Here is a 26866-nt window from a genome sequence, read left to right as displayed (position 1 = left end):
AGACCCCACTTTGATGGACCTCCTGCATATCCACAAAACAAAGAACACCAGAATTACCCATTCTAAAGACTTAAACCTTGCCTGTGATATAAAGAGGACCTGCTGGAGAGACAGGTATGTATCCCAGAGACTTGCCCGTTCTCTGGAACAGGCTCCCCATCCATCTGAAGCAGTGTGTCTCCCTAATCCAATTCAAGTGTAACTTGGACAGTTGGATAGGGAGCAGAAAATTCATCCCTGGTTTGACACCTTTGTCCCTAATGGACACAGACAGCCTGTAAATAGTCAATTCCCCAGTTAGTTTTATGTTGGCTTATCAGGTCTGTGGTGTTAACTCAGAGTAACCATTGGTATGAGCATACTTCATCAAAACTGAACAATTGAGTGTCATTCTATCAAAGCAATTTAGTGAAAAAACAAAATACAATGTTTTTGCATGGGGTTGAGGGGTCTATATCAGAACATCAAAACCAACAATGTCGAACGCTCACATGAGCGAAAAATCACATCTTCAAAGTTTATTAATTTTGTTCGTGGTACAGTGAAGATCGGGATTTTTACCCTTTCCTCACTGTAGCGCAATCTCGGAGTCGGAATATATATTTAGCGTGGGGTGTGGGGGTGCAGTCCCCCACAACACCATTGTCGAGTACGTGAATATTCGCTCATGTGAGTGTTTGACGTTATCTGTTTCGATGTTCTGATATAGACGCGTGGTTGAGCCTCCTATACCCCAGACCCCTGCATCTGTAAATATTCTAACTGCGATATAACACAACAGTGGAGATAATGCTAAATGTAGGATTGCAAAACATTAAAAGTGGCACCATGCCAAGGTTGCACTGATTCCCAGTGTTACCACATTTAAAAAGAAAACAAAAACAAGACCAATTTTTTTTTTTTTTTTTTACAAGGGTGCAACTCCCATATACTCCTAAGTCTCTAGTTATACTGTGACTCCCCTGCACTGGCCCAGTAATCCAGGAGCTCCAATCCTTACCACTAGCACCAGTGAGGGACGTGCACATTGGGAGGATGACAAGTACACACACACAGTTGAGTATAATTTCCCTTAAGAGCACACAGAGATCACAGTCAGTCTGGGGCTGGTTTCGCCCTCTTTCTCCAGATCCCCAGTAAGACCCCCTACTGGCATAGCTATAGAGTTGAGTCCTTAGCCAGGATTCCAAGCCAAATCCTCCCAGCACTCTGTGTCCAACCAGTGCTTTGTGTCCCTGCCCAAGCAGCTCACACACACACACACACACACACACACACACACACACACACACACACAAACTTTGAGATTTGATTTATACACAAGCACACACCTGGGATAGGCTGGCACAGGTTTACTAGCTATGCCCCTTCTGCTCAGACCATAAGGTAGTTATCACTGCCAACAGAACCCCTTATCAGCTACTTTAAGGCCCTTCCCAAAGGGTGACCAATTCTACTGTGTAATGCTACTATTATCCAAATAGTAAGTCTCACCAAGACTTTTAAGGCTGTTTAGGAGTGGCCTATACAGTGTCACCAAATATATATGCAAGTACGCTAAGAGCTTAAATATCTCTAAACAAACCAGCCAGAATTGAAAGGTTTAAATATATTTAATAATAAATAAAAGAACAAAACAATACTCAATAACTCAATTCAGAGACAACAGAGTTCAGAATCACAGGAAATATTTTAAAACAACACTGCAGGACAGTCTCACATAAATACAGAAAACATCTAAACTAATCGTACTATATCCCTATCTATCTCTAAGAGAGATTACTGCAATATAGTACTTACTGTTAGCAAGGCAAATACAGATGAGAAGTGCTGAATGGATGTTTTCAGGTCCAAAGACAAGATACAAAACGCAGTATCTCTGAGAGAGTTTCCAAATTAATATCAAAACTTTACTACTGGGTCAGCTGGATGACATCACTCTTTGTCACCTCTGCCTTCAGTTCCCAGGCTAACAGAAACTTAAAATTTAGTACCTCTGTATCAAAAATACTTATCTCTCAGAAGTTTGCCTAGAACTGGAAGTCATAAAACAGTTAAACACTTTTACATTTGAAACCTGTAATTATTTCTGTTTCCAGGCAATAGAAAGAACTTCTAGCTGTAGACATCCTGTCTTCTTGCTGAGGTAAACACAATCATAAAACTCTTTGCTTTTCTTGATGGTTTGTAAGTTAACTCTGTATGTTCCAACCTCTACCATCAAAACATACATTTGCATAGACATATAGTTTATATACATTTCTGTTCCTTTCCAATAGGGTACACAGTGGTTACATTCTTGAAGCTCAGTACATAACATACAGTTCAGTGCACACTTCTGCACCAGTAGTTTAATATCCACTTAACATATAGTTTACTTACATTTGTAAGACAAGCATACAAATCATATTAATATTCACAGATAACATATGATTATTTACAGAATCCCAGCTAGCTGGGCTAGCAGCCTCACAACCCCCCCCCCCTGAAAACTCAAGCTAGTTTTTCAAGTGACTCTTGAGAAACATTGCTTGAGAGGGTTGAACCTGTCTGGGAATACTTTACCCGATTCCCTGTCTTGAGACCCCATCTGCATTGGCATTGCTAACCCTACTGTGCTGCTGCACTGTCATATCATATGCTTGCAACCCTAGGCTCCACCATGTTAAGGGATTGTGGTCTGTAACTACAGTGAATGTCTTCCATACAGATAAGGCTGAAGTTTCTGCAGTGCCCACACTATGGCTAGACATTCTTTTTCTACAGCTGTATTGCATTCCTCCCTGGGTTGGAGCCTATGACTGAGATAAACCACTCAGTGTTCTTCTCCCTCTGAAGAAATCTGGTTAAGTACAGCCCCCACCCCATGGTTTGAAGCATCCACCTGCACAACACATTGCTGTACTCTAGACTGGCTAACAAGGGGGACCTCCCAAAGCTCCTTTAAGCTTCTGGAATGCCTGCTTACATGCTGGAATCCCCACTACCTTATCTGGCCTGTTTTTCCTTGTCAGGTCTGTGTGGGGAGCAGCTATTGTACTATAACTGGGGATGAACTTTCTGTAGTAGCCTGCTGCCCCTAAATATGCCATCACCTGCTTTTTGCTAACAGGTGCAGGTCATGCCTGAATGGCTTCCACTTTGGCAGGTTCTGACCTGATCTTACCACTTCCCACTATATTTTCCAGGTAGGAGACCTCTGCCATACCCACCTGAAATTTGCTGGGCTTAATGGTCATCCCTTCCCTCTATAGTCTGCCCACCCTCCTCCCTGACATGCTGAAAGTACTCTTGCCAGGAATGGCTGTAGATGGCAACATCACCTAGATAAGCAAGAGCAAAATCTCCTGCTAAGGTATGAATTACCAACCTCTGGAAAGTTGCTGGGGAAATATTTCATCCCAAAGAGCATATTTGTGAACTCATACAAGCCAAAAGGAGTCACAAAGGCTGATCTCTGTCTAGCACTGGGAGTCAAGGGCACCTGCCCGTAACCCTTGGTAAGATTAATGGTGGTAAGATACTTAGCTCCACCCAGCTGGTTTAGGGCTTCATCTGTCCTAAGTATGAGATAAGCATCTGAATCTGTGTGACTATTTAATTTCCTGCAGTCCACACAGATCCAGGTGCTGCCATCCTTCTTTGGTACCAGCACCACTGGGGAGGCCCAGGGACTGCTGGACGACTGAATTACCCCTCGTAACAACATTTCCTGTCTCTCCTCCCTCAGAGTCTGTTTGACTCTCTCAGGCACCCTGTAAGGGGCCTGCTTAATAGGCCTTTGGGGTCCTGTATCCACATGGTGCTGCACCCTGGTTTCCCCATGAACATGTCCACAAACTCCTGTAACACTGCCCAAATTTCTCAAACCTGGGTAAGGGATAGCTGCTGGGACATTGCTACTGTTAAATTGTTTGCAAATGTCAGAAGTAACCAGACTCACAACGTACTGCTGTTTTCCTTTACAGTTTAATATGCCCAAGCAGGTACACTGTCTGAGATTATTTCAGTTTTATTATAACATAGCTAGAATACAGTCTTTGCTTCTCACGAACTGTCTCTTTCCTAAGATCAATACGTCTCTCTAGAAGAGTAATCAGTTTCCAGTTTATATATTCTTTGCATAGCAGCAGATGTTATTTCTTAGTGCCCTTGTTGTTTGCATGACTGATTCTTGTTGCACGTCATCTTTCCGTCAGTTGAAGTGTCTGTATTTTATTTATTTTATTTCTGCATCTGAAAACTCACAGAGAGTCCCTGTTAAAAAAGGTCAAATGTCTCTGTAAGTTTTAGTCAGTCATAACAAGATGCCATTTACCGTTATGTTTAGCCCACACAAACAAGTTAAACTAGACATGTTCTTTTTTCCATGAACCATTTTTAAACATATTTACAGTAGAGCTAAACTAAGCATGTTTCATCAGAAATTATTTTAGCAAATGTCTGTCTGAGATAGCTGCTTGCTTCAGCATATAACTCTGCAGCTCAAGCCTTGCAGTTACACTTCTGCTTTTTAGAAATAAACTTTTATTTCAAAGCTTGCATCAAGTTAAGCCATGCTTTACAAGTCAAAATCTTGCATCAGTAAAAGCACATTTCTTTTGCATTGCGGCATACATTTAATTAAATAAAATAAATAAAAATAATTGCTTTGGGGATAAATATTTTACTTTGTATAATGTCTATCAGCTTACCCCTTCCACTGAGGTGTCAGTCTAAGCCTCACTGAGGAGATAACTCACCAGATCCTCCTCAGACTCCTGCAGTCCACTGCAAATACTCACCACAAGGGCCTCCCTGTCATGGTAAGGTTTCATCATGTTAACACGGTACAGTTTGTGCCCCTTCTTCCTGCCTAGCAGTTCTAACAGGTAGTTAATATGACTGACCTTCCTTAACACCATGTAGGGTCCCTGTCAGGCTGTCTGCAGCTTGTTGTGTCTGACAGGAATGAGAACCATTACCAGCTGTCCCACAGCATACTCTCTAGCTCGAGCATTCCTGTCATACCAGACCTTTTTCTGCTGTTGGGCTTCTGCCAGGCTCTCCTGGGTCAAGCCCATGAGTTCCCTGAGCCTTGTCCGGAAGTTTAAGACATATGCCACAACAGACTCCTTATGGGATGCACACTCACCCTCCCAGTCATCTCAAATTCCCTCACCCATTGCCCATACAACAACTCAAAGGGTGAAAAACCTATGGATTCCTGGGGCAACCTCTGTGTAAGCAAACAACAGATGGGGCAAATATTTGTCCCAGTCCCTCGTGGTCATGAGTGTAGAATTTAACTTCTCAACAAGACCATTAGACTGGGGATGGTAGGGGTAGTCTTTAGTTGCTTCACCCACAGTACTTCCACATACAAGTCAGCATAGCAGGTCTGACATGAAATTGGCAAATCTGTCAGTCAGAATTTCTTTTGAAAAACGTACCCTGCTGAAAATCTCTAGCAAAGCATTTGCCACCTTTTCTGCCTCAATGGAGGACAGAGCCACTGCCTCAGGGTATCTGGTAGCGTAATCTACTACCACTAGGATATACTTTTTACCTGTGGAACTTGGGGTACTCAAAGTCCCCACAATATCCATAGCTACCCTCTGAAATGGCTCCTCAATCACAGGCAAAGGCATCAAAGGAGCTTTCACCTTGTCTCCTGCCTTGCCTACCTTTTGGCACTGCTTACAGGTCCTGCAGTAGTACCCTGTTACATATCTGGCAATCCCAAACCAATTGAAGTTCTGAATAATATGTCTCTTTGTACGTTTTATGCCCATATGACCTGCAATGGGAATATCATGGGCTAAGGGTAGAAGTGCCAGACGGTGGGCTCTGGGCACTACCAACTGCTGTATTCTCTCAGCCTCTAACTCTCCCTCAGGGGTCCACTCTGTATTCAATAACCCTTTGTCCCAGTATACAGATTCTCTTTTCCCTTGAGAATCAGGTGCCTCACTGGCTACCTCCCGCAGGCCTCGTAATGTAGGGTCTGAGAGCTGAGCCTGTCTCAACTCTCTCTTTGTAACCCTTCCCAACTCCCTTTCCACAGGACATCTGACATCCTCTGACAGTGGTGCCTCACTGTCATCCTGGGTGCTACTTACTCACCTCTGCTCTTGCAGTCACTCTGTCCAAGGGAACATAAGTACCCAGAAGCAGCTGTGGCTCACCTTCAGTCTCACTGCTACAGGGTAGCTCCCTCCCTGAAGTAACCACCTCACCAGTCCTAGCTGCAAGTGTGCAGTCTGTCTGGGTCTCCCCCAGGCCACCAGACCCACATGCTTGTCTCCAAGCCTGAATGTGTGTAACTGCATGAACACATGGTCCTGCATTATCAGAATCTTTCCCTATCAGGACATCTGCAGGGTGGTAGTTTGGTACCCTTGTTGTCTCAAGACAACCTACTGTTGGCATTTTGTCCTTCCCACTTACTGGCTCTCCCACCTTTTGTTCCCCGCCTTGCCTCCGTGGTCATCTGTATACTACATGGCCCCACTGATTGCATTTAAAACATGTAACCCCTGGTCCTGGACATGTACCTGGACTAGTGGCTTCCCCTGCTACTGGCGGACTCTGTTGAGGCAGTCTGGGCTGCCCATCATGGGGTCCGTTAGACCCATGAGCAGCACTGGGTGTCCCTTTCCTGTGCAGTGATCCGCTGCTTGCTAGGTATAGGTCTCCCTTCTTCCCCAAGTCATCTGCACTAGAGCATTATCAGCTAACCAGATTCTCATGTCTTCAGGCAAAGTGCTAAGGGCATGTTCCCCCACCAAAACGTCTGCCAGCCCTTCAAAAGTGGTGACCTGACATCCACTCACCCACCAATGAAAATAAGTGCTTAGTCCAGCAACATATTTACACACACTTTCATCTACCTTGTGTCTGTGCTCACAAAACTTTTTCCTATAAGCTTCAGGTGTTAACTTAAAAAATTCTACAAACAATTATTTACAGCATTATAATTTAAACAGTCAGCATCAGATAATTTGGAAAGAACAGTTACAGCTTTATCGTGGGGTAAGGGGGTCAGGAACTGTACCCATAGCCCTTCGTCAACATTATACTGTTTACATACCCTGTCAAACATATGAATGAAACAATCAAAATTATCCCCCTCTGTAAATTATGGAAGAAATTTAATGACCGTTGTTGCTTCTGGGGTTCAGTTACTCCCTGCCCTATTAACTCCATGACTCTGATGAAGAGTCAGCATCTCCTTTTCATGTTGCCTCTGCCTCTCATTCTCCTCAGCCTCCAGATGTCTCAGTCTCTCTGCTGCTACTATTTCCAAATGCATGGCCTGCAACTCAAGTCTCTTTAGCTCCAGATGGATTTTTAAGTCCTCTGTGGAAAGGTTGAGCTGTCCATTTTCTGAGAGTTGTACATCTCCACGGCCAGCCTGATTGTCTTCCTGGTTGCTATTTTGTGATGCAGCTGTGACTAAAGATGCAATCATGTCTGCTTCAGTCAGGTTGGCATGCACCAGTCCTTTAGCCTGGCACATCTCAGACAAATGGCTCCTTGTCAGCTTGCTATACTCCTCTGATGACATGCCTGCTTCCTCTCCCTGACTAAGCTAACAAAAAAATAAAACCATTGTGATATGAACTCTGAATGTTCACTGCGTGGCTGATTGAGTACAAACACTTTCAGTGATCACTGCAACCAGGCTACAGGAATTCAGTATCCACACCACTGCAAGCCAATTAATATGTGATGTGGCTATCCCACCACTGCCAAACAATTAATACGTGATGTCCCTGCACTGGCCCAGTAATTCAGGAGCTTCAAGCCTCACCACTAGCACCAGTGAGGGATGTGCACATTGGGAGGATGACAAGTACACACACAGTAAAGTGCAGTTTCCCAAGTGCACAGAGAGATCACAGTCAGTTTGGGGGCTGGTTTTGCCCTCTTTTTCCAGATCCCCAGTAAGACTCCCCACTGGCAAACCTATAGAGTTAAGTCCTTAGCCAGGGTTCCAAGCCAAGGCCTCCCAGCAATCTCTCTGTCCAGCCAGTGTTTCGTGTCCCTGCCCAAGTAGCTGACACACACACACACACACACACACACACACACACACACACACACACACACACACACACACACACACTTTGAGATTTGATTTATACACACACATCTGGGAAAGGCTGGCACAGGTTTACTAGCTATGCCCCCTTCTGCCCAGACCATAAGGTCATTATCACTGCCACCATAACCCCTTATCTGCTACTTTAAGACCCTTCCCAAAGGGTGACCAATTCTAATGTTACTGTTATCCAAATGGTAAGTGTGACCAAGACTTATTAGGCTATTTAGGAGTGGCCTATGCAGTGTCACCAAATACATATACAAGTACTTTAAGAGCTTAAGTATCTCTAAACAAACCAGCCACAATTAAAAGGTTTAAATATATTTAATAATAATTAATAAAATGATACAATACCCAACTCAATACAGTGACAACAGAGTTCAGGATCACAGGAAATATTTTAAATCAACATTGCAGGACAGTCTTACATAAATACAGAAAACATCGAAACTAATCTTACTATATCCCTATCTATCGCTAAGAGAGAGATTACTGTAATCTAGTGCTTACTATTAGCAAGGCAAATACAGAGAAGTGCTGAATGGATGTTTTCAGGTCCAAAGACAAGATAACAAAATGCAAAATCTCTGAGAGAGTTTCCAAATTAATATCAAAACATTACTGCTGGGTCAGCTGGATGACATCACTCTTTGTCACCTCTGCCTTCAGTTCCCAGACTAACAGAAACTTAAAATTTAGTACATCTGTGTCGAAAATGCTTCTCTCTTCAGACGTTTGCCTAGAACTGGAAGTTATAAAACAGTTAAACACTTTTACATTTGAAACCTGTAATTATTTCTGTTTCCAGACAATAGAAAGAACTTCTAGCTGTAGACATCCTGAGATCTAGCTGAGATAAACACAATCGTAAAACTCTTTGCTCTTCTTGAGGGTTTGCAAGTTAACTCTGTATGTTCCAGCCTTTACAATCAAAACGTACGTTTGCATAGGCATATTGTTTATATACATTTCTGTTTTTTCCTCAGATTCCAACTCTCCTGACTCAGCAGGAGGGAGAGTTCTTGCATCCACAATTGTACACCCTGAACCTGGCAGCCTGGCTTATTCCTTGACTTCTCCTCCAGTGGCCAGCCTAAGTAAGCAGGTCCTGGATGTTATGGGTGAAGCTAGATGACCCAGTACTAGAAAATCCTATGCTGACAAGTGGAAAAGGTATTGTTCCTGGATCCAGACTAAAGGAGCTGACCCAGCACAGCCATCCTTACCTCTCATCCTAGATTACCTAGCAGACCTACTCCACAGGGGCCTATCCTTCTCTTCCATTAAAATCCATGCCTCTGCCATCTCTGCACATTACAGCACTGAGCCACCTGTCTTCTCACACCCTCTCATCAAGCAGTTCCTGAGAGGGGCTAACAACTTAAGGCTGCCAAGAAGAGCCCCTACCCCTGCTTGGGACCTTAACTTTGTGTTGGGAAAGCTCACACTCACCCCCCCCCACACACACACACACCTTTGAGCCTGCAGCTTCAGCAGAGTTAAAATTCCTCTCTTGGAAAACAACCTTGCTTTTGGCCATCACTTCAGCTAGAAGAGTGTCTGATCTAAAGGCACTTATGGCTGTGGAACCCTTCATCATTTTCCATGCTGACAGGGTCTCCCTCAGGACTAACCCTACTCTCATGCCTAAAGTGGTGCCCAGTGTGGCTATCAACCAATCTATTCATTTGCCCACCTTTTTCCCTAAATCTCAAAGTAAGGGGGAAAGGATCCTGCATTCTTTAGATGTGCACAGACAGCTCAGATTCTACCCGGATAGGACTAAGCCCTTTAGGAAATCTGACCAGTTACTAGTCAGCTTTGCACCAGGGGCAGAGGGCAAGGCCATATCAAAACAAACCATCTCCAAATGGATGGCACACTGTATCCATTTCTGTTACAAACACCATGGAAAACCACCCCCTCAGGGGGTCAGAACACATTCCACTAGGGCAACTTCAACCTCTACAGTCTTTCTCAGAGGTGTCCCTACCAGGGACATCCTGGAAGCTGCAACATGGAGTTCTTCTCTTACCTTCACCAAGCATTACCACCTGCCTACCGCACTCCTGCAGGGTATACTAGCCAGCCCCAACTCTTCTTGACTGCCTTCACCCATTCTTTAGCTTTGGAAATCAACCCAAGTGAAACACGAAGAACATAGTACAGTTGTGTACACTTACCATAAATGTAGATGTTCTAGTGTATTCACTGTTGCAGTCCTGGTTTTCCAGCCCCCTTGTCCCTCTCTCTCTCACTCCTTACAAGGCTTTTGGTATTTACTTTCTACTGGTGGTGTTACTCCACCATAACTTAGCTCCCTATTTGGGGGCTCCTGACATTTGGGGCAAGAAAAACTGATGTAATGGTGTAGACTGCCTATTTTTATACCACTGATGACCTGACGTCAGTCCTGAAGCAACAGAAACTGATGCAGAAATGCTAAGCCTCTGGTATTTGGGCATGATAACCCAAGTTTGATGACTGCAACAGTGAATACACTCGAACATCTACATTTATGATAAGTGTACACAACTGTACTTTTTCTTACATTTGTAAGACAAGCATACAAATCATATTAATATTCACAAATGACATATGATTATTTACAAAAATTCCAGCTAGCTGGTCTGGCAGCCTCACATATACTAACTGTAAGATTGCACAACAGTGGGCATATCTGGAAGCTTCCTTATTCCCAACTATAATGCAGCCTCACTATGTTTAATAGACATAGTTCAATGAAACACTGATCTAATGAAACAAGCTATCATACCAGTTTATAAGTAAACCAAGTAATTGATCTACCAAATAGAACACAGCTCATTCTGTGAAGAGAAGGAGCATCAGTGGCAACACAAAAAAGGGAGCAAAACTGCTATTGTCTACTAGTTTGGTAATGTGATTATGACAGATTGACACCAATCAGTTTAACTTTCATCTGGAAGCTTCTTTGTGGAGGTTAGGTATATGATAAGTTTTGGGTGTCCACAGATATTGGGGAAGTTGACCTCTTCTGCAGTGAAAGTTGTAGGGTCTAACCATGCAGTCACCTTTTGTCCCCTTGCTTCTAGTAAGCCTCCCAATTATCTCATTGTGAGACAGTGGTTGTGGTTTCTGGTGAAACCTTCATCAATGTTGTCATTTTTTTAGACCCTTGTGGGAATTTTTCCTTGAGGTTTTGATGAAATGGTCATTGGCAGTTCTGCTACACAGAAAAGAGTAGGCATGTCTGAGACTGAGGAGTCAGCTGGGAGATAAGGATTGAGTATGATTTTTGCCCTTCTAACCTATATCAGAAGGAGGGGGGATGTGCTTTCTGTTTAGAGCTGTAGTTCTTGGAGACCAAGGCATTTAGTTCTGTTGCGTAAGTTATGGATTGGTATCATTGCATGTTGGGCATGTGATAAGTCAGTGGTTATGCCATTAGAAAAAAAAATCATGTGTTAGGATGGTGGTGTACTGGACCCCACTGATCTTTCTCCTCCATTTCTTCCCAAGACATGTATTGTAGGACTTCCCAGCTTGCAAACCACAAACTATGAAGGATTAGCTGGACAGGTGTTTAGAAGGTCAGAATGGAAAATTAGAGAGGTGTTCTTGGACATGGTTGATGCCAGATGGCTCCAGTGGAACCAGAATTTTTTAAAGAATCAATTAAAAAATAATGCATTTTTCACTTTTATTTCTTCAGTCAACTTCATGAAGAAGAAGGTTAAAGGGCTTCCATTCATTCAGATTTCATTTGGGCTCCTTCCTTATGATAACAAATTCATGGAGTTAACCAGAGCTGTGATCACTTTGGCTTAAGTACTGATCACCTTACAGATATTGCTGACTCTTTGACTGTAGAGGACTTTCATGGTGCCCTGGACATTTTTAGGATGTTCTATAGGGTTTTGATTAGGCAAGGAGGCTGATGTATTATTAATGGAGTCTGAGAGCTTCTCCGATCCTGACACAGATTTCTTCCACTATGCTGTTATGCCTTTTGGCAAATTTATTTATTTACATTTGTTAGCTCAGTAGGTTTGTGTCAGTTGTGACCCCTTTTTTTTGGTAGATTCCCAAGGAGAAAAGCTCTACACAAAACAATACACACATTGTCTAATTCTAAGAGTACAGAAGTGTTGTAATGAATTAGTACATATACAAATTGCAGATATGAAAAATGTATTTATTTTATACTACATGCATTGTATATACCTTATATATATAAATAATATTATTTGGAGATGTACTAGTTATACTAGTTGATTTTCAGTAAGCAAGTAGTATATTATTTTAGTAGCAGATGTGAAATGATGGTAGTCATTTAGGATTTAGGGAAGAGGAAAACAAGGGGCAGTAAGCAAAAAAAGAGTAAGTGGTTAGAAGAGATGTTTGGGGAAAAGGATAGTACTGTATTACAGGAGGAGAAATCGGGAGTTAGAGATGAGGCAAAAAGGAAAAAAGTAACATTTTGTTATCTGAAGAGAAAAAGGAAGAAGGGCTTAAGAAAGACATGAAAAGTTGAGAGAAAAATGGAAGACAGCTGTCTGGAGGCATCACAGAAACTGATACTATAATGTGTTTGGAGAACTTGATTAAGTTAGTTTGTAGAGATGTTAATTCAGTGTTTACTTATTTATAAGTAGTTCTGTGGGAATGTTAATTCAGTGTTTACTTACTTATAAATAGTTTTGTGCATGTAGAAATACTTTTTGGGTTGTTTCCTTTCTGAGATGTGGGAGGTTGGAGTTCTATGCCTGCAACACACCTCTTAAGCATTATGCTGAATTATCCTGTAACCCAACTTGTACCCTCTCAGACGTTAAGACTGTCTGAACCAGCAGCTGGACTCTTACATCCATTTTCTTTTTCAGAACAAAGAACGTCTAACATTGAAGGTCAGATTGTCCAGATGTGACAGAACTATGGTCTTCATGGCTGTCACATGCTTCATATATTAGGCCTCATGCTAGTAGCTGTAGTGGCAGTACCCATTCCTTGTTCATGTGACAAACTGAGTTGTAGATGTCTGTGCAGTGGGTGCATTATCTTGTGGACCTCTTCTGCTTCTTCTTCCAGGTCATGAATCCCATGAAAATGGAATGGAAGTGGTGATTGCTAATGAAGACTTAATAGGGTTGACCTTTTAGGTGCCTTCTCAGTCATTGTTCCTTGTCACAGATGCATTTATTTTTGCTTCTGGTACTGCCCTGGCTGATTGTTCAATTTGTGACTGGTGACCACTGTCATATTTTGCCCTTTAAATCAACCTTCTGGAAAAGTTGACAGTGTGGAACATCCTCAAGACATTTTCTAACTATGTTAGCCCCCACGTAGACTATATCCAAACTGTTCTGTAGTAATGTGCTATATCAAAAATAAAGAAAATTGAGTCTTCGACATTGTTGCTTCTCACCTTCTGGTCATAGGACTGGGTCATCCAAGATGTGTCATTTTCAATCCCTGTGAATACCTTGTGTTTTTAGTCAAGTCCTGGATGCTTTGATTCATGCTCCATTGTCCCTTAGGGAAGTCTTCATCCTAAGGTGTTTGCCTGTTTTCTCATGAGATTCATCAGGATGTAGACCTTTTTGCATCAGTAGGGAACACACATTTCTGTCATTACTGCTGTCTTTGGCCTGATGCTCGAGACTGTTGTTCAGATGAGGTGCTTGTTTCAAGAAGTGGGAGGTTGATCTGTGCCCTTTTACCACTTTTCTTTCTCATAAAAATTCAGGCAAAGAAATCTCAAAGTGATAGCTTTTCTTTGAACTAGGCACGTTTTCTTTATTCAGCAGCTTTTTGTATCCTACTATTCCCATTTCCACCTGTAATGAAGTTATTTACAGAAATCACAGTCTTTGATAAGTCTTCTGATGTGCCGTTTTGGTGTTTTACTCCTGAAATCTGTAGCGGTTTCAGATTTGGAATTTTGAAGGAGGAATGAAAATTGTTCTTGCAGCCTGCAATGATTCTGTTAGGGCTACATATTTAGCAATTTTGAAATGTTTTGTCATCTGGGCATCTGACAAGTGCTTTATCTCCTTTACTTGTCATATCCATGTGGTTCTAAATTATATAAGTAAAAACAAAAAAAGCGAAAAACACTCCCAAGTCCACCAAGTGACGTTAACGCTTTTGTTTACTAAAATGAGCAAACTTCATCAGACCTGGTTTGATGAAGTGTGCTCATTTTAGTAAACGAAAGCTCTAATCTCACTTGGTGGACTTTGTTTTTACTAGTTTTTGAGTTATTTAGTTTGCATTTGGATTCTAAATTATATGTTTGAGCTGTTTAGTACAAGATTAGCCTTTTCTGTTGTGAAAATAATCAGAATCAAAACAAACGTGCCTGGTGATTGAAATTCTCATTTGGAAGTCACTTATCACTACAAGATAGTGCAGGTAATTCTAGCAACTGGATGGCTAGTAGCTTAAGGCATACCTAAGAGGCAAAAAGGCATACATCTGAGCTGAACTTTAATTTCATTCTCTGTATAAACACCTGTATTTGCCCAACAACATCCACTCGGGGGGGGGGGGGTCCTGGCTACTGCTCATGCCCCTATTTTGGGCAAGGAGCTACACAGCATTGCTCCATTAAAAGCACCTGTTGCATTTAAAGAAATGGCAGTGCCTAAAATAAATGAGGACATGTCAGGGCTAGCAGTTTTAACCTTTCAGGAAGCACGTGTGTCTCTTTGTGATCTAGTTCATAAGTCTTGAGTCTGCCTACCAAGTAGTTAGCACAGAGTGCTTGGAGAATCCAGAATAGCTCCATAAAGACAAATATAACCGCCCATAAAATATAAGCCCCCCTGGTTTCAAGCGAAACGTAGTGTGATGAGGCTTACAATCAAAATCTTGAGGTGACTTTCCTCGACACTTGGAAGGATGAACACGAAGCAGCAGAGAGGCAAAACTACGAACACGATTCCTGTTGACTGTGAAATGTCAATAAGGAGATTGTATTCATAGTTTTGAGCATCGGTGTTTTGAAAGGCATCGCACTACAGTGGGGATCGAGAAAAGTACCCTTTTTCCTCACTGTTGTCCGATCTTGGAGTTAGAATATATAAGTAGCAGGAGATGTGGGGGGTGCAGCCCCTCACATGGGGTGCAGGGAGCGGGGGCTTGCCCCTTGCAAAATGGTAAGACATTTTCCGGTTCATAGTGGATGTTTTTTCAGGATAGCAAGTGGTCAAATGTCAATTCTTTCCATTGAAGGAATCTACATTCTAAGCAAGTGTCGCAATTTTATTTCATTGTTCCTGGTCGGGGTTGTAAATGGTCGAGGAAAGTCACCTCGACATTTTGATAGTAAACCGTGTGATGAATATATTGAAGTGTCATTTTCTGCAGTTTTGTTTCATTGTGGCAGTTTCAACCTGTTGGATGATCTTATTAATGCATATCTTTGATTATGTATTGCTCTGTGGAGACTCTGTTTGACTTGCTTGCAGAAAACTAAAAGGGAAAGATGGCTACATACATTTTGAACACAGCTTTATCTAACACACAGTTGTCAAGCATCATGTATCCAAAATCATCATTGACATCATAATCATAGCCTTATTGATTTACCTATTTACATTTCTTTTTTTTTTCATAAAATTTTCAACATTTCAAATTATTGACTTTTTTCAACCAATAAACCTACATGGCACATATAGCCCTCTTGTTTTGTGCAATTTCCAGTGCCCCCTATCATTTCTGTCTTTCCCATCATTCTCATCTACATTGTGAAAGTAGTGACCTCACAGAGAACCATAGCTCTTCTGCTCTGAAAATGGTAACAATCTGCTTTCTACAGCTACAGTGGATATAAAAAGTGTACACACCTATGTGAAAATGCCAGATTTTTGTGATATAAAAAATGAGACAATAATAAATAATTTCAAAACTTTTCCCACATTTAATGTGACCTGTACCCTGTACAATTCAATTGAAAAACAAACAAATCTGTTAGGGGAAAATTATAAAAAATAAAAAACGTACAATAAGCTGGTTGCATAAGTGTGCACACCCTTAAACTAATAATTTGTTGAAGCACCTTTTGATTTAATTACATCATTCAGTCTTTTTGGGTAGGAGTCTATCATCATGGCACATTTTGACTTGGCAGTATTTGCCCACTCTCTTCCTTGCAAAAGCCCTCCAAATCTGTCAGATTGTGAGGGCATATCTTGTGCACAGCCCTCTTCAGGTCACCCCACAGATTTTCTGTTGGATTTAGGTCTGGGCTCTGGCTGGGCCATTCCAAAACTTTAATTTTCTTCTTGTGGAGCCATTCTTTTGTTGATTTGGATGTATGCTTGGGGTCATTGTCATGTTGAAATTCCTCTTCATCTTCAGCTTTCTAGCAGACACCTGAAGGTTTTGGGCCAAAAGTGACTAGTGTTTGGAACTGTTCATAATTCCCCTCCACCTTGACTAAAGCCCCAGTTCCAGCTGACGAAAAGCAACCCAAAAGCATGATACTGCTACCACCATGCTTCACAGTTGGGATGGTATTCTTTTGGTGATGTGAAGTGTTGTTTTTGTGCCAAACATACCTTTCTTTTGGAATTGTGGCCAAAAATTTCAACCTTGGTCTCATCAGACCATAACATAGTTTCCCACATGCTTTTGGGAGACTTGCTGTATTGTTTTGCAAATTTTAGCTGGGCCTGGATGTTTTTCTATATCAGAAAAAGCTTCCATCTTGCAAACCTACCCTATAGTGCAGACATATGGAGAATACGGGAGATTGTCACATGTAGTACACCACCAGTACTTGCCAGAAATTCCTGCAGCTCCTTCAGTGTTGCTGTAGGTCTCTTGGCAGCTTCCCTGACCAGTTTTCATCTTGTCTTTGGGAGGGGCGTCCAGTTCTTTGCAGTGTCACTGTTGTCCCATATTTTCTCCACTTTGTGATGACTGTCTTCACTGTGTTCCAGGATATATCCAATAATGTAGAAATGTTTTGTACACTTCTCCTGACTGTTACCTTTCAACAATGAGATCCCTTTGATGCTTTGTAAGCTCTCTGTGAACCATGGCTTTTGCTGTAGCAGGCAACTGAGTAAATGCCAGGAAAATCTTACTAGGACAGCTGAACTTTATTTGAGGTTAATCAGAGTCTCTCTAATTGTTGGCAGGTGTTTACCCAAGAAGACTGAATGTTGTAATTAAATCAAAAGGTGCTTCAACAAAGTATTAGTTTAAGGGTGTGCACACACAACAAAGTATTAGCTTAAGGGTGTTCGATCCATTGCGGTTGGGGAAAAAAAATCTACACTGTGTGGAAACTCTAACTCACTACCTAAGTAAGAAAATCTGGTGCTTACAAAGCATGAGCATCCTCTCTTCTAATGATCTGACAGTCAGTGCCTTGTTTGTTACATGATATATAGCAATATATGTGAAGTATGTTTGTAAATGTTAATTTGTTAATACAGTGTGATTACTTTTGTATAAATGTAAATCTGCCTATGTCACAAGTGATAATTCAGTAAAGGTATGTTTAAAAAAAACTAAATTGGTTTTATTATCATCTGTCACTCTGTGAACCGTGGGAAAGCTGTCCCAACACAATACTACCTAGGATACAGTAACATGCAACCCTTCCATCTCCATTAACGCAACACCAACAGTTAGTCTCCACCATACTATATAGATTATAGCAGTACTCAGTAACTTATGTATTCAGCAGCTGGGTCACAAATATATACATATATATGGATCTGTGTCACTAGATCGAGTTTTCAATATTTCAAAATTCATATCGGTGAGACGATGTTGAATTTCTGAAAGCTCAAACATCAAAAAACCCCACAAAAATCAATCTTTTTAAAATATTTTTGCATTGGGGCAAGCCCCCCACACCCCCTGCAAATTAAATATACAAACTCTGAGATTGCACTACATTGAGGAAAATGGTAAATTTCCTGATCCTCACTGTACAACAGTATCCATTCAAAAGCTTCGAGTTTTCAGAGAAGCGATCATATCATCTCACCGATATAAATTTCGAGTTTCTAAAAACTCTTATCAACTGATGGGATCCACACACATATATAACTATATTTGGGGAACCCATTTACCATGTGTTCACTAGCTAGTTGAGAGAATAAAATTCAAATTAGAAAAGATTCAAATTAATCTGTTAATGGGATATATTTTTTGTGATGGTTAGCTTACTGTAGCAAACTAAGAAAATAAAAACACCCCTTAATTCTGTATGTGCATTATGATTTGGGAGTGGTTTTGACTTGCTGTTTGTTTAAAGGTCTTCTTAAGGGCATAGTTGGGAAGAAACTTTGCAAATAGTTGTACTGTCACCAAGAGTAGTAATGATTTTCATTCTAGTATAAGCAGGAGTTGAGTGTTTTATACTGCATTCAGTGAGGGCTAGAAAATATGTATATAGCATATGTTATGTGGCTGAATGGTACTGGTAAAAATGAGATTCTTATGATGACTTTATTCCCCAAATAGCCTCATTCGATAATTGATTTGAACTACTTACTGATTTCAGTTTGTAACTAAACTATACCTGTGAAAATTTCTGTATAAAAGCATGTTTGTTTTTCACATTGTAAGTATGTATCAGTCCTTATACAGTTAGCTATGCAATATATAGGTAGCTTTTTCCATACTCATCAAGTCCTTTACGATTTGTATTTTTGCCAGGCTATCAGTGGCGTCTCCAGATCAAGCTTCAGCCAGTTGTGAACCTATTGCAGGATAAGGGAAGACTGATAGACTTCTTACTCCAACGCAAAGAGTGTAAAATGGTCATATTGTCTGTTTGTCTGCAATGTAAGTGTACATTAGCTTATTCATAAGTAGTTAGGCATCATTGTATGGATAATGCAGCTTGCTAGACCAAGGAATGAATTTAAATAAAATAGTTTCACTATTTACAAATATGCATATCTCGGATTTGACTTGTATTACTTATTTAAATTCTTTTTAATTATTTCAATTTAATTTTTTTATTTAACCATTCTTGTTTGCTTCATGTCTCTCTAAGTAGTTGTGGATAGCAAGCTGTAAGTACTTTGTGATATATCATAATATAAGTAGTTGATAATTAAAATCAATCACTAATGAATTCACCCTGCTATCTAATATCATTTAGCCTTGTGTGTTAAAAGCACTGTAGCAAGAATTTGTGGATTTATTGCGGTCGAGTGGCGTTCGAAAGACATGCGTAGAATGGGCGTGCCATCGTTGAAAGTAGGGCATCGAGCTGGCACCTCGGCACCCATAAAAAAGAATCTACTGCCAATCATTAGCTGACTGGAGTTCCGCTGTGGCGACCCCTAACCAGGAAAAGCCAAAAGAAGAACAACAGCTTGCTTTGTTTACTTCAGTTTCTTGATATATGCTTTCACATTTATGTTTCTGAAACCTTCATCTTTCATTTAAGATAGCACCTTAATGCTTTGTCAGCACGATTCATGTCTTGTTGGCAAAACAGTTTGAAAGAGAGGGTATATTTTCTCTTCTAACTTTTTACCAAAGTAAGAACATATGTTAGGGGCATTATTTTACGGTTTGTTTTCATTACTGTATATGTTTAATAAGGTGGTATTCTGTTTCTTCTGGGTCTGTTGATACCAACTTAAAAAAAAATTATTTTCATGTGTGTGTGCCCTTTCCATAACTGTTTTACTTGAAGCACTGTGTTTTATAATTTTCTGCTTTGGACTTCAAGCCAACTTTGTATCCTGTTAATGTTTCTTTTCTGTGCAGCAGCCTACTTTGATAATCTGTGACAAAAATGAGGCAGGGATACTTCACATTTGGAAGCAGACACTAGTCACATGATTCTAAGGCTAGGATGTGCATTTGTCCTTTATCCCTTCCTCTTTAGCTTTATACTTCAGTGGACACAATGATTCTTTCACCTCACAAGTCTCACATGCAGTAAGTTCTCTGAGTTGTTGGAAGAATTAACATCCCTTTCAGGAAGAGAGGATGACCTCTTAATTGGCAGGCTGATTCTGAGCTGTGATCCACGTTGTTTACTTCATCCTAATCAGGTGGTTTACTAGTAAAATATGAAATCTGTGAGAAATGAGAGGAAGCTTTCCTTTTTTCTGTGTTTCTCTACTTCCTGCTGCTGCAACCATATTTTACTGTATTTTCTAATTCCTCATCTTCACAAGCACAGATATAGCCACTCTGCATTGAGAACTATGTCTCTCTCATATAAAGTTCTGATCCATTGGGGGTGCCTTTCCATTCTTAGTTGAAGCCTCTAAACCTCTGAGGCCCAGCTGGGGATCTCCAAGACTTATCTTTTACTCTCCTGTATTTTGATATACATTGGCTTGTGGCTCCAAGTTCCTGTTTGATCTAGAATATGTGAGTGACATTACCTTTTGAGTGGATTGGATTTGAGATTTCATTCTGGCAGGGGATTTAGTGCTAGTAATGCCATCTTAAAGAATGATACTGCGCTTTGAGTCATAACTCCCAGTTGCTGGCATGTTTATGATGCACATTTACATCTTCCTGCTACTGTTACACTAACATCCCAATATTGCCAAGACTGCAGTACTAAAGTGTAACCAGAGAAGACAGTTTGCCTTTGAGGTGCCAAATTGTCTCTCGTATTTAGAAGGTTAATTTTAGTTGAGGACTGGTTTGCATCTTTTTGGTAGGGACAAGGAGGGGAGAGAGAAATACCAAGAAACCATTGAGAAGTTCATCAGAATAAAAAAAATGGACGGCGCAGTGGTGCAGAGGTTAATGTTGTCGCCTCACAGCAAGAGGTTCTCCAGTTCGATTCTCGGCTGTGCAGAATTTGCATGTCCTCCATGCATTCATGTAGGTTTTTCCTGGATGCTCTGGTTTCCTCCACGGTACAAAGACATGCATCTGGACCATTTCTCCCTGGGCCTTCGCTGAAAATTGGCTCGTTCCCAGTCGGACTTTCCTGGTAAACAAATGTTAAATAAAATAAATAAATAAAAGTCAGTGAGAAAGTGAAGATTAGCATCTTGAAGACTGTTGTGTCTTTATGGACAGTTGTACATCACAGCTAAATCTGTATTACAGCCCTCATGCTAAAGTGTTTCACCTCATATGTTTGCCTTTATAAATAGTTTTTTTTAATGTAGCATTCCTACTTGACATTTCTTCTCTTTAAATTCAAACCCTTTGATTAAAGTAGAGTAAAATACTGTTAAGCAAGGACAGATTCATTTTATCAGTATTTTCTCATTGCACTTGTCAGATCCATACAAACCATTCTCTACAAAAGTCTTTAATTGCTGCATCTGCTAGAGAACTTCGCACAGCATGTTTGTGTCCTTGTTAGATTTTTATGTATGTAAGTATTGTACATGTTCTGTAGTTTGTCTGTACAGTTACTGTTTTGTACAATGTAAAGAAAACCTGCTTTTACTGCTTCCTGTTCTGTATGTTACCTTTGTGCCTGGGTCAGTGCTAAAACACATCAGCTAAACCCACCCTTATTAAATAAAGAATGGTCAGCTAAATCAGAAGATGCCTTAGAACAGTAAAAAAACAACCACTGTAAGAAATCCTTTGTCTGTATGAATAAAGATAGTCAATTGTCACATATCATGCTACTGAGATTTTGAACAAAGGCTGAAATCCATTTTGGCAGTTAATTACTATATGAAGATGCTGTTTGTAAGAGAGGCTTCTTTAAACATCTTTATTAAACATAACTTGTTTCTCTTAAGTGATGTAAGTCACACAAAGTAACAGAGAAGAAACCATATCATACAAACATTTCCTTTATTTGCATGCAGTTTAGATTTTAATAATTAACATTCGCTCCAATATAACATATCTTGCTTAATTACCACCTTCCCTTAAATTTCACTTCCCTTCCTGAACACTGTTCTTAATGTATTGTATTTCTGTGTAATTTTCTCTGTCGCTTTTCTAAAGATATCACTTTCAGTTTTTTTTTATCTCCTTTGCAATACTTCAGTTACAGTTAGTTTCAATTTTGATTTCCGTTTTCTAGTAAATGACCACCTGGCCAAGCATGTCACCGGTTCTGTCGACTCATTTCTCCCTGTCTTCTCGATCCTCTCGGCTCTCCCACTCTGACATGTGCTGTTTCCTCAAAGCCCAGATCCAGCTGGGGATTTTGCCTTCTCCGATCCATGCTGGATCCATGAGAACTCCGACCCCAATTATTGCAGCCTTCTCCTCTGATCCAGTCCTCGGCTTCGGAGCTGCAGGGCCTAGTACCTCCCGAGTAGATCAGCATTGGATCATGGGAAATCTCTTTCCCCAATTCTGACAATGTCCCAGACCGGCTGGGCCTCAATTCCATTGGAGCAGAGCAGGTCCAGGTGTGTTAACACTGGGTCCTCAGGTTGGTGACTGCTCTGACCTTTTTGGAGCCATGCCTTTCTCTGGGGGCCTCTACCTTCAACAGTTGGGGCTGTGCCTTCTGTTGATGTCAGATCCAGGATTGCCTCATCCTTTTCTCCCTTAGGGGCTTTGCCCTCTGGGTGGGGAGGGCAGGTTCTCCCAGCATTTCAGGTGGAAGAGAGGGCTTTCTTGACACCACGAGACATGATTCCCCCAACTGCCAGACCCAACCCAATCCAATCCAATGTGGATCAAAGATTTGCTCTCATTCGTTGATCCATGGTCAGCCCCTCCCAGAGAACCTCCAGACTACCTCTCAGCAAGGGGTTCCTCTGTCTTCCAAATCCTCCCCAGAGTATTCCACTGAGGAGGTCCCTCGGAAGCATCGGTACAGAAGGAAGCACCTAGACTCCTTTTTGGAGGACAACTTCAAGAAGGTTTCCATTCAGCTGAACACTATAGCTTGTAGTGCTAACTCCTTGATTTGGTTAATCTCCCATGCTGTGGAGAGACCCTCTCGAGCAGCTGGTTCATGCATAGCCCTCAGGAGACATGCTTGGATGAGACTGTGCGGGTTTGCGGACCCCTTTAAGGCATCATTTATTAATGCCCCCTTTCACTGTTCCTCCATGTTCGGACCATCAATTAAGGAGACACTTGCACTCAGTGAACAGGAAGGCAAGACATTGTCTGCCATGAGGGTCAAGTTTTCTTCCCCTCCAATGGACCTTTTCCTGCAACCAAAGGTGTGTGGGAAGAAGATGTGGTTCCATAAATCCTAGGGGCCTTTTTTTGATTCGCAAGATGAATCCTCTTCAAGAGGCAGAGGGAGAGGATTCAATGGTAGACGCTGCCCTAGAGGAAGGTGGGGTCCATAAAACCAGGGCTTCAGAAAACGCTTCTCTGACAGACCCTTTTAGAGATGCTCAGCTGTCCTACTTTTAAGGCAGTTGGTGCCAGACTATCCTTACATCCAGAAGCCTGGAAAGACATAACAAACGACGCCTGGGTGTTAAACATAATTTCCAGAGGTTACTGTAGCCCCTTTTCCCTTCCTCCTCTCAGCACCAAGGAGCATCTCCCTGACATGCCATCCAGTCAGAGAGAGACTGCCCTTCTAGAAGTACAAAAACTTCTAGACAAAAGAGTCATCCAGCTGGTCCCGACCAAACAACTAGGATGCAGAACTTACACATGCTTCCTTTTGGTGCCAGAGAAGATGGGGACCTTTGACCCATCCTTGATCTGAGCAGTTTGAATCTATTTGTCAAGAAGTTGAAGTTCTGCATGGTTGTGGTACAGTCCATTCTGCTGCTCCTGTGCAAGGATAACTGGATGTGCTCTGTAGATCTCCAGGATGCATATTGTCATATCAAAATAGACAGGCGCTCCAGGAGGTATATGTGCTTTTGGCTGGGGGTCAGCCATTACCAGTTCAGAGCACTGCCCTTTGACCTCACTGCTGCCCCCCCCCCCCCCAGGGTGTTCAAATGCATGGCAGTAGTTTCAGCGCAACTCTGTCTGCAAGGATTCCAGGTGTTTTCCTACCTGGACGATTGGCTCCTAATGGCACCCACAAGGCATCAGCTACTGCCCATGATTCAGGATATGCTTCGCCACCTAAAAATCACAGTGAGCATGGCAAAATCCAAAGTGACCCCAGTACAGGATATTGAATTTATTGGGACACAGTGGAACACAATCACCCAAATTGCAGCCCTACCCTACAGAGAATAATTTCTCTGTGACAGCAGGTTCAATGTCTGCTAGACACTTCATCTCCTCCAGCTCACCTAGTCCTCATGGCCCTAGATTCCATGTCAGCTGCCATTCTTCGAGTCCCCTTAGCCAGGTTTTTCATGCGGGTTCTCCAGTGGACCCTGGCAGTACAATGGTCTATTCGGTGCCACCCATTACCAACCTTGGTTAAGCTTACTTCAATTTGCAGGCATCACCTGCAATGGTGGATGCCTACAGATGACCTTCATCTCGGCAGACCCTTCATTCTCCCCCACTCCTTTGGCCACGGTGACCACAGATGCCTCCCTGTTGGGGTGGGGGGCATTTTCAGGGAAAGATGGTCCAAGGCAGGTGTCCTCCACAGAGACCAAATTTTACATAAACATTCTGGAGATGAGCATGGTTCTTCTCACATTGCAAGCCTTTCAGGACTGCCTTCCTCTGGGGACAGTTGCAATTTTGACAGACAATATGTCGTTGGTATGGTACATCAACAAGAAGGGGGTAACACATTCTTACCCTCTGTGCAGAGAGGCTATGAGGGTTTGGGAATGGACGATCACTTCAAACCACTTTCTCATTGCAGCACACATCCCAGGGGAATCCAACAGTCTGAGCAGTTCGATATTAAGTCCTCACGAATGGTCCCTTAACCAGTCAGTAGCGAAGCAGATATTCAACCGTTGTGGCTAACCTTGCTGTGATCTCTTTGCCCCTCCCCTGAACAAGTGCAGCACGTACTTCACTCTGATCCCCCTATGGGGGAGGCACCAAGGGATGTTCTAGTCCATGATTGGCCTCCAGGTCTACTTTTTGCTTATCCTCCAATTCCCCTTATTCCCAAAGTTCTACAGAAAGACAGCAGGTTGAAGACCAATCCTCATTGCCTCTCACTGGCCTCATCAGGTACAAGTCCCCTTCCTGCGGTCTCACAGCAAATATCCTCCATGGATACTGGATCCCAGACAGGATCTGATTTCCCATATGTCAGAATTACAGATTCCCAAGCTCTGATCCCTCAAACAAACCGCTTGGGTTCTCCACTTCCAGTGATTTTGCTAAAGTCCAGGTTAGCTTCCCTAGTCTGCGAAATAATTCTTGCCTCTCAAAAGCCCTCCACCAAGAAAATATATGATAGCAAGTGGAAGAAGTTTTCCTTCTGGGCCTCGCAAAGGAATATTGACCCCTTTTTGGCTTCAGTCTCGTATGTTCTTATATTCCTTAGCTTGCTTTTCCAGAACGGAGCTAGTTTTTGTATCATAAAGGTGCAACTCATTGCCATCATGAATTTCTATGTGGGGAGGGGAGTTGGTTTTCCCTCTGTCCTTTCCACTTCCAAACTCTGTCGGGCCTTTCTAAAAGGGGTTTTTCATCTTGGGCCTCCAATTAAATATCCTTCTCCCCCTTGGAATCTTACATTGTTACTGCAGGGACTCATCCAGAAACCCTTTAAACCTGCGAGCTCTTGTGAGGTAAAGTATCTGTTGTGGAAGAAGGCCTTTCTTGTGGCTACTACGTCAGCCAGAAGAGTCAGAATTACAAGCTCTGTCTTCTCAACCATTGTACATAACCTTCTTTAAAGATAGTCTCTCAGGATGAATCCTTCATTCATACCAAAGATGGCTTCGGAGATCAACATTAACCAGACCATCCACTTGCCTGTATTTTCCCCTAATTACTTCAATAAAGGTGAATATATGCTGCATTCCTTGAATGTTCACAGACAGTTGCATTTCTGCTTACATAGAACTAGACCTCCCAGAAAATCTGAGCAGTTGTTCATTGCCTTTTCGCCAAATAAGTTGGGCCAGGCTTTGTCTAAGGTTACATTAGCCCAATGGATTATGGAGTGTATCTCTAGAGTTTATTCTAAGCAAGGCAAGCAACTTTCCCATCCAGTAATAGCCCACTCTACTAGATCAATGTTCAACTTCATCAGCTTTTTTGTCTAGAGCTCCACTTGATGAAATCTACACCACAGCTACTTGAGCCACATGTCATACGTTTGTATCACACTATAAGTTGGACATTATTTCCAGGAACAAGGCATCCTTAGGTTCCGCGGTGCTCAGGCATATCCTTCCTTGATGTCCTCCCAGAGGTTGGGTTGCTGGGAAGTCTGTCCCATTCGAGATGCATAATGAAATAGACAACATCAGATTAGAAGTTATGTACTTACCATAACTTGCCATCTGTGTTGTCCAGTTTCATTATGCATCACATCCCACCCTCCTTCCCCCTTCCTGGTAGAACTGAGAGCGATCGAGAGAATTGCAGAACCCACTGGTTCCTAGTTTGGGCTCCAGTGGGTCTCTTTCTTTGTATATCTATTACCTTTGGGATAGCCATCTTGAGGAAGGGGCAGCAAACTCTATTTGAGGGTTTGAAGAGGATTGAGGAATCATGGGAGAGGGAGGAGCAGATACCAAGTTATGGTAAGTACATAACTTCTGTTTTGTCCATATCATTTATAATCAGGCCTGGTCTGCTCACATCCTTGAGGTCCCAGAGAGGTAGACTTGACTAAATGGCATCAAAAGTCAGGTTTATCCAAAACTTGCTTTGTTTGGTAAGTTGGGCTTTGCTCCTATGACCAAACTGCACCAACCATTGCTAAATCTTGCATTACTTATACCGGAGTATATAACAAAGTTATTTGTAACTTTCCATAATTGCCAGTAATTATCTCTGATT

General features: G+C 41.8%; 1 protein-coding gene across 1 annotated transcript in view; it reads left to right on the top strand.

Moving 5' to 3' along the window:
- Nucleotides 1–26866, top strand: part of RMC1 (regulator of MON1-CCZ1) — a 1444591-nt gene that overhangs the window by 853146 nt on the left and 564579 nt on the right. Inside the window, exon 13 of the mRNA XM_044065362.1 lies at nt 18755–18883. Within this exon, the coding sequence (XP_043921297.1) occupies nt 18755–18883 (129 nt within the window). The remainder of the gene's footprint in view (nt 1–18754; nt 18884–26866) is intronic.

The sequence above is a fragment of the Protopterus annectens genome, chromosome 3.part0 (assembly GCF_019279795.1).
Source record: "Protopterus annectens isolate FY-2018-M chromosome 3.part0, PAN1.0, whole genome shotgun sequence".
Classification (NCBI taxonomy): Eukaryota; Metazoa; Chordata; order Ceratodontiformes; family Protopteridae; genus Protopterus; species Protopterus annectens.
Note: the sequence above shows the minus strand (reverse complement) of the source record. Positions and strands in the feature narration are given on the sequence as shown.